This window comes from Xiphophorus maculatus, chromosome 1 (assembly GCF_002775205.1).
Source record: "Xiphophorus maculatus strain JP 163 A chromosome 1, X_maculatus-5.0-male, whole genome shotgun sequence".
Lineage (NCBI taxonomy): Eukaryota > Metazoa > Chordata > Actinopteri > Cyprinodontiformes > Poeciliidae > Xiphophorus > Xiphophorus maculatus.
In genome coordinates, this window is record NC_036443.1 from 13,904,060 (window position 1) to 13,912,807 (window position 8,748).

Sequence of the window (8,748 nt, forward strand, 5' to 3'; positions counted from 1 at the left end):
GAATGTTCTCACATAATTTTTATTGCATTGAAAGCTGGAATATTTGTACACAATTATTAGTTTTATAAATAATTTCAATTAAGGAGACACAGAATGTCTTCCAGTGCAAGTTTACGGCTTTGAAACCATTTTCAGAAATACACATAAAACCACACAAAACAAATAGGCTTATGACATAAAATAATAATATTAGATGTTGATATAAATACCAAAAAAAAAATTGAATACTGACAAGGGTCTGAACCAGTCAGACATGAAATTTCATCTGCAAATTTGGATTTTTATCCAGAAAGCATGTGTTGAAGATACTTGTATGGGTCTTAAATTATAGGCCACTATGGTCATCAGTTCACAGCATATCAGACTGAGTGCAAACGATGGTTGTTTGCCTTCTTGTTCTGGGCCTTTGACTTGTATTCAGTCCAATGCTGTTTGAGTAATAATCAGCCAAATTCAATAGAGGCCAGTCGTTCACATTGCATAAAGCACATACATCATACAAAAGGCATGATGCGCAAACACTGCATCACATTCTTTCAGACACCTGCACAAAGAAACATTTGGTTGCTACAGCCTCACAGCCCATCTGCGCATGTATCTCAGTAGTGATTTCTTGAGGCATCTGGGCATTTCAGAAGATCGTATTTCACGTAGCCGACGCGGTCCACCTGCCTGCGAGAATTCATGCGCCAGTAGAAACGATCTCTGCAGAAGTAAATGTTGCCTGAAAGAGAAACGGTGATGTTACAACAACCACAATGTATGCCATGTTTTGTTGATGTTTGTGGATTTGGGTTCCTGAGCTTAGTGGTAGAAGGTATGTTTACCGTTGTGCTGGAAAACATCATGAGCATCATTAGGCACACCTCCAAAGACGGCATCGGTATATTTGGGGTATCCTTTGTCAATTCTTTGGGTCTTGAGATCAAACCTGTACAGATGAGAGACAGAATGAGATCTGCTGTTGGTCCTTTAATGCAAAACGTTTTTAAGGATGGATTAAATTACAGATTTTTGTCTAAAAAAAGGTGGCAATTTCTATTCACCTCCAGAAGTTCTCTCCACTGAAGAGAAGCACTTTGCTCTTCCCTCTCTGCAGTGCTCCCTCCACCTTCTGCACACTTGGGGGCAAACCAAGCTTCTCAATACTGCGGGGACCAAGCACACTGCCTTCTGTGTACACCCAGAACCTGCTTCCTGTTGTAATGTAACAATAAAAATATGATTAAAACTCTTTGTCTAACATTTCAGTGCTGTGATGAGCTCTTGAAAGAACACTCCTTACCTGAAAAGAAGTATAATTTTTTGGTCTGAACATCCTCAAAGGCAGAGTCAATGACAGCTGGTAGAGCTGGCCAAAACTCAGAAATGGAAAATGGTCCCTTTCGAACTCCTTCTCCCTTGCTTGGTACCGCCCATAATTGCCTGTTAACCAGAAATGCAAGATTATCATCTCATTAGGTTGTGTTTCTAGAAAATAAGTAGAACTAGGTATTTACTCACCCATCTTTGAAGAAATGCAGATCTCCCAGAAACACAGCGATGGTGTCAAACTTGAGTATCTTGCAGGGGTCTTTGGTTTCATCCACAGTGGATGGTGTTGTCATGACAGATGAATCAGTGGGTTCAGGCTCTTCTGTGGCGTCGCTCTCGTCGGGGTAAGGAGTTGTGGTAGGAGTATTAGGTTGAGGAGGAGTAGGATCAGGGCCTGTTTTACTTCCTGCAAAATAGGGGAATGTTCTTGGTTAAGGCAAAGTTTTCATGTGTTTGACAAGATTCATCGTGAAAGAGTACTGAGTTCTCAGCTCACCATAGAGGTACTGAATGCCTTCAATGTCATCCTCATGCAGGGAGAAATCCTCTATATAGCTGTACATGGGGAACATCAGAGCTTCTCTAATGTTGGAGTGATCCAAACCAAGGGCGTGTCCGAACTCATGGGCAGCCACCAGGAACAGGCTATAACCTGGAAGATAGCCGGTTAGAAATTTTACCATCGCATAAAATGATAAACGCAGAACAAAGTCTAGCATTCATGTTGCTCACCCTGGTCAGGACAGAAACCCCATTTCTTGTCTTCATCATAGCTGTCAGTGGTGCCACACCACAATTTGCCGTCTTCTCTCCCCTCACTCGTACATGAGTGGTATTCCTTGCCCAGAAACACAAAAGGAAAGTGGCAGGGATCTCCCTCTGAGTTTCCTCCAATTACAGCAGTGTCTGGACAAACAGAGACAAAATAACTGTGGTTAAACAAAGCAACAAGCCACTGTGGCAGGACTTTCACGCCTTGTGTTTCCTGTTACCCACCACGGTTGGGACAGAAGCCATATTTCTTGTCCGTGTCAAAGTTGCTAGTGGTGGCACACCAGCGGTATCCGTCGCTGCGGCCCTCGGTGGTACAGCTCTCATACTCCTTATCCACGAAGGTGAAGGGGAAGACACAGGGGGCTCCATCCGCGTTTCCGTCAAATGTGTACAAGACTGTGAGAATTACAGTAGAAAGCGTAGTTGGATGAGTTCCAGTTTTCTTTCACAAGCTCATAAACATAAAGGGCAACTTCAGGCTTGTTGTTTTAGTCATGCTTACGTTCACTTGGGCAGAAGCCGTATTTCTTGTCTTTGTTGTAGTCGGCTGTGGTTGCACACCAGGGCAGGTTGTCGGTTCGGCCTTCGGTGGTGCAGGTGGTGTATGATTTCCCCTCGAAAGTGAAGGGGAAGTGACATATGTCGCCTCCTGCATTGCCATAGTAAGTCTTCACCACTGAGAAGGCAGATCGGATTTTATGTTAAAGGAAATCTGTGCAAAGAACACCAGAGGAAGGCAGTGGCATGTGATTTCTGAGGTGTAGTTACCTGCTCCTTTTCCCAGAGTCCAGTGTTCGTCATCGTCAAAGTGGGCGTCCCCCTGCATGCCCTCACCAGGAGGATAGGCGTGAGCTAGAAGGCCATCCTTACCGTCAAAAGGGTATGGATCCCCGTGGTCTAAAAAGAACATGAAGCAGCTCATCAATGTTTGATTTTTAGAATACAGCTTCTTAATTTGTTAGGATGCAAAGGTTTGACTTAAGAATGTAAAAAGGCACATACCAGCTTTTCCAAAGGAGATCATGATGTCTGCATTGCCTCGAAAAAGGCGGGTAAATGTCAGAGGAGTGACATCACTCCACACCTTGAAGGCTCTTGCAAAAGCATCATCAATCAGTTTACTGTCCATGTCAGGAGAATAGTTCAGGATCCTGAGGACACAGTGAACTCAAAATGACTAGCTGATCCAGTCCAGTAGAAACTTATCAACACTTTTCAGCTACAAGAGATAGTTTTCTGAAACTATAGTTTGTTGCCTGTAGCACAACATGTCATGATATAATTTGCTTTTGATTTTAGCCTGTGATTTTTCTTTTATTAAAAATATGATGTACCATAGCAAAAACATCTCTGGTGAAATCGCACAAGGCACTGGGTAGTGTGTCAGTTTTTACTTTTCTCTTTATTTGCATGTTTTCAAGCATTTTAAGTTAATATTATTTAAACTTTCCCTTGCATGATCATCTATGATTTGTTTTTTTTGTATAAAGTGCTATTTTTCAAAAATGTTGTTTTCTGAAATCCTGCCTTGAAAATCAATGCTTTATTAACAAGCAAAGTTTTTTATAGCCACTGCATATTTGGTAGAATAAAAAATATCTCACAATGTAATCGTTAATGTAATGACACATAGTATTTCTTCCTTCCACTCACATGTATGTAACATCATTATGGTCCCATTTGAGGTCCCCGTCAAAGGTTTTATAATTGGCCACGTCAGGAACACCACAGCGAGGATGCTTCATGGCCTTCAGTGTGGGCTTGTCCAGTTCTCCAGTCTCCTCCAGGCCCAGCTGTCTCTGCATCCTCTTCAGAGCCTTTGCTGTGGACACCATGGACTGGAAGCCACTGCGTTGCTCCGTCTCCATGTAACCAAATCTTTTCAGATAACTCTATGAAACAAGACAAAGCACATCAGAGCTCAGCCAAACACTCCCATTCTCAATTTGTGTTTTGTGACATTTATAAATTGCTTTCATAAAAAACATCTGTAGCTTTAATTTAGAGCGTAAATATTTCCATTGACATTGTGATATCAGTCTCTGTTCAGGTAATTTGTTTCCCCCGAACAGCTTTATTAAAACTCCGTTCTGGGAGTCTCAGACTGTGAAAAGAAGAATAAACCATCTGCTACTCACTTCTGCCAGCTCCACATCTGTCACATTTTTGACGACGTCCCCTGGGAAAGTGACAAAGACCGACTTGACAGGAAGGCTCCATCCGTTCTGCACGCCTATTCCCAAAAGTAAACACACCACTAACGCACAGCACCTCATGACGAGCTCAGCTGCAGCACAAAATGCAACAAAGATGCAAAAACTAACTTCAAAGACAGATAAGCAAGTGTGAACCAAAGTCAAAAAAACTCAGAAGATCGTCAAAGTTTCCGCTTCAGTTTTGTAAGTTGGTCCCTGTAGTCTGTCTGAACTGTGCTGCTGGTTGGGGTTGAAGATGTTGTATTTATACAGAGCAGAGTCTTAGTCATCAAACCCTCGCTCCCGCCTACTGTAACATCAGTTCTGTGTAGAAATTTACAGGCTGGGGGAATTTCCAAAACATCCACATTTATTTCATACCTTCTAACTAATGAGTGGATAATAGGTTGATGTTTTTTTTCTTCTTTTAAAGCTTTTTCCATGTAAAGTGTGACTATTCGTCTCTTAAAATAAGAGCACATCAAAAATATTTTGCTTCTTTGTATAGCACTGCGAAGAAAAAGCTCCTTGTTAAGCTTTTGCTTCTTACTCTGAGAGGAATCTGTGAAAAAAACTAAGTAAACCAAGTATTGTTGATTAGATGATAAAATCTATTTGCATAGATTGTTTACATAATTGTTAACAATGTAAAGATTAAAGAGCATCGATTACAGATAAAGGAGCTGATTTGTTTTCGTCATTCATTTCCAGGAAACTACTCATCTGTTTATGAGTGTGTTTATGAAAAGGCAAAAATCATCATGAGACCAAGCCAGACACTTCTGTTATTTCACCGCTTAAAGTGTCAATGTAAAAATATCCGGTTCCACATTTTTATTTATTTATGTCTTTTACAAATATAGAGTTATGCTTCCTCTTTGTTATAAGCTGGATGCTAACTGAAATGCAAAATTAGGTCAAGGATAAAGCAGACTAAGAAAACTGTGTTTTGATGTTTTATGTACTCAGTCTCTTGAGTGTTTTTACTTTTGTTTGATTAATAGCAATAGTGATTAAAACCTTGCTCAGTTTCATTGAATAGAAAATAAGTAAGACATAAAAAAGGGAATAAAACATCTACCAAATGAGTCAAACATGCTTATTAAAAGTTTTTCTCAGTTTTCCTACATCAGTGTGTGTTTGGTCTGATTTTTGGGAACTTTCTGCTATCTCCTCACTGTAGCTGCTGATGCAACACAACTAACTTCACTCAGAAATTACCCAGATCATTAGTAATGAAACATACGTGTTATTTCATAGCATATATTACCTCACATATGTTGGTGATGTGATTTCAGTCAAAAGTGTCTTCTCACGCATGTTTCTTCCCATATATTTCAATAACATTTCTCTTCTTATTAAAAAACAACTTGTGTGTTCAACTACGAACTTGACAGAGAAAGATAAGAGCATTGCTATGGTGGGTAAAAAATGTTTTCATTCATGCTTTAGGATATGTAAGATGCATGATGATAGATGTTCCTCATATAGCATGTCACGACTCGCTAACCCACATGGTTGGTCGGAGTGGAGGATAAGGGATTTTTCTTTTAAGTGAACACATTGCTGACATCGTGTCTTGCTGTGCAAACATTTTTTTTTGTTAGTTTGCTGCTCTGCACTTTTTCATGCTGGCACACATCTGCAAAGTTGTAAACCAGAGAAGGAAAGTCCCATACAAGTCCCTCTTGACTAAATTGACCCCATTGTCAAAACTATAATCCGATGCAAAAAAGTAAACCCTATTGTTAAGCTTTGTTGACCTAATTCAATCTGAAAAGCAGCAGCCTCTGCCTCGCAGATGTTTTGCCTTTTATGGAAGTTTTCCACCTTTTGAATAGGAGAAGGAGGTGTGAAATGATGCACCTACAACTTATAGAGGAAGAAGTGGTCAGTGGCTCAATCGGTTTGACACATATCCTTCTGCCACGTTACAGTAGACATTACTCATGAATGTTGTCATATCTTCCAGTTCCTCTTTTCAGAAATATATATTAACAAATACCAGGTAGGATCAGCAGCAGTGGTCATGATTGCTTCCAATGTAAATAAAAGATAAAACTGATCAAATCAAAATACTTCTTATGGGTTTGAAGTGCTATCTAACCTCATCTCACAATGTTTATTTTGGCTTCTTATGGTTTTAGCTTGTTGGTCACTGCCTCACCACCCCCAATGATCTGTGAGGATGAGCTAGCATGCTGATGCAACTCCACTAACAATGGATGGACGGCTTGGATGTCTATCCTTAGACAATGGATGGATAGTTTAATACATTTTCTGACTCAGTTGTTTAGTGAAATGACAGAGCTGATGCACAAGTAAAAGTACTTCCTAGTCCTGGGACAGAAATGGCAACATCTACCTGACATGTGCCTGAATTTATTTATTTATTTTTTAGATTTCAGTGTTGGCCACAAGAAGTCATTCATTATTGTGGCAAATGACAGGCAGACTCTGCTTTCAAGCTCCTGCTTTCAGAGTACATTGCTCCTCATTTCCTCCCCCTCAGTGGATAAAAAGGTATATAGATGTTTATACGAATCAATGTCTGAGTTTGTATGTGTTGCCAGCGCTTTTGGAAAATTTCATTGTGTTTTCACCCGCATTGTGCTTGCCCTCTTTTATGCTTTCTTACATTTTTTTTATTACATGCAAAAGAATGTAGCAAAAAATAAAAAAATAAAAAAAACTGTAAAAATTGAGACATGTTGTTCCTTGACATCATACTTGTAGACGTATAACTGTGGCAGACGCTGGTTTTCTCCCGAAAGTTTGCCAGCAGCACTGAAGCAACATCACATCCTCGTTATTGAACAATATTTGTGCACATTTTCACTTTTTCAACTGTTCTACCTTGCCACAAATCTAATTCGTTTTTTTTTTTTTTGTTTCCTTTTTAGTACTTTGGACAAAAGCCTAAAGTTATTTCTGCTTGTATCTTCGTCTTTAGAGTATATGCAGCTCTCCTTTAAAAACATCTGCCACTGATTTCCCTTGGCGTCAAAGATTTAATGAGCACGGCTCCACTGACTTTTACGAATGCTTCATTTCATTTGGTTTTGCCACTTGGTTCTCAAATTGAAATCTGGCACTTGCCCATGAATAAACTTTTCTTGTATGGCAATCTTCCCAAGTTTTTCTTGCCACAGCCTGTTGGCACACACAATAGACCCATATGAGGTCAAACTGCGTCATTAGAGAGCTGGATAATATCAGAGTGCAGCAGCAAGACCGTCACTGCTCATATGGGTGCAGTTTTGTAATTATGTTAATTTTGTTAGCGTAAAAGACATGAAATGCCAAAATGTTATCCTTTCTGACTTCTCCATGTATGTCTCTTAGGCTGTAAAAAGACCCAACAAATACAGATGCAGAAGCATTGCCTCATATCTGAGACATATTCTAGATGTTGACATTTTACGGTCACTATTTGCTCAGGGGGAAAACTCTATTTTTCTGTGGAATCTCGAAACCGAGCATATTTCACAAGAAACCACCTCGCACACTGCTCCCATTTTCTTTCCAGCAGCCCGGATTCAGTGTTTACTGTTTAAGTTAAAGAGTTGCTTACATGCAAAGCCCAGTTTACGTGTGGAGAGTATTTCACAAATGCTCTCACTTTCCTCCAGGCAGCCCAGATTTAGTGTTTACAGTTCAGCATTGCATAACAAGCTTGGTCTAACTTTGTCCCTAAGTGTGACATGCTTCGGTTTAGATTAATTCATATTCCTTATGGTATGTTTCTAGCAGGCTGTTATAAATGCAAAAGAAAAAAAAAATCGCTTTACGTCTGCTGCCACTGATGTGGTTTTCGGCCCACTTCCTTTTCAGCTGTGTTGCGTTTTACGACGGCGGGCTTGTTTGATTTGTTCACTTTGCGGTGGGACTCTGAGACTTGTCAACAAAGAGGGCCGTCACCTCATCTGATGTGGAGGAAACATTGCCCCATCACCAAACTCCAGGTACTTTACCAAGCTGACTCTGCTGTGCCCTCCAGTTATTCTGGGAAAAGTTTTGCTTTTCTAACCCTGTCAAACTGTTTATGTTAATATTCTCAGAAGAGTCTGAGTTTTACTTTGAATCCTTTGTTGTTGTTTTTTTTTTCTCATTTCATCATGGCAATAACTATGTTCAGAGCATTGTCTCAGAATATATATTTACATATATATTTTATTTTTATTTGATGGGACACTATGGTTATTGTTGGTACGTCAATGTCCTTTCAGCATAAAGGTTAAATAAAACAAATCAGAGAATATTAGCACAAACTGATCTAAACGAGCAATGGACAGACCAGAAAGCATTTTATTGTCACTTTGACTGTAGAGAGTGAAGAAAGAGAGGACAAGAAGGCAGAGAGAAATAATTACAAGAAAGAAGTCTGCAGTGTTGCGTTCAGTCCATGATTGGAACTGTAGGAGCACAGAAGCGATCGTGTTTGACTCATGTTTCCTGAGGCAAC

At 39.9% G+C, this 8,748-nt stretch overlaps 1 protein-coding gene across 1 annotated transcript; it reads right to left on the bottom strand.

Annotated features, from left to right (window-relative positions):
• Positions 1-4,533, bottom strand: mmp9 (matrix metallopeptidase 9). Its single transcript, XM_005801393.2, has 13 exons — positions 4,227-4,533; positions 3,742-3,980; positions 3,091-3,239; positions 2,857-2,985; positions 2,591-2,764; positions 2,311-2,484; positions 2,047-2,220; positions 1,811-1,966; positions 1,504-1,720; positions 1,286-1,425; positions 1,047-1,197; positions 828-931; positions 1-724 (listed from the first exon to the last, which is right to left on the bottom strand). Exons 1-13 carry the CDS (start codon positions 4,362-4,364, stop codon positions 600-602), a joined length of 2,070 nt encoding a protein of 689 aa, XP_005801450.1. The 5' UTR covers positions 4,365-4,533; the 3' UTR covers positions 1-599.
• Between the last annotated feature and the right edge of the window lie 4,215 nt (positions 4,534-8,748).

Bases quoted from the DNA above. Each gene is read 5' to 3' on its own strand.
- mmp9 (XM_005801393.2), bottom strand. From the start codon at position 4,364: ATGAGGTGCTGTGCGTTAGTGGTGTGTTTACTTTTGGGAATAGGCGTG. The intron at 3,981-4,226 runs GTGAGTAGCAGA...CTTGTTTCATAG, and splicing joins CAGATGTGGAGCTGGCAGAA to AGTTATCTGAAAAGATTTGG. The intron at 1,198-1,285 runs GTAAGGAGTGTT...ACATTACAACAG, and splicing joins AAAATTATACTTCTTTTCAG to GAAGCAGGTTCTGGGTGTAC.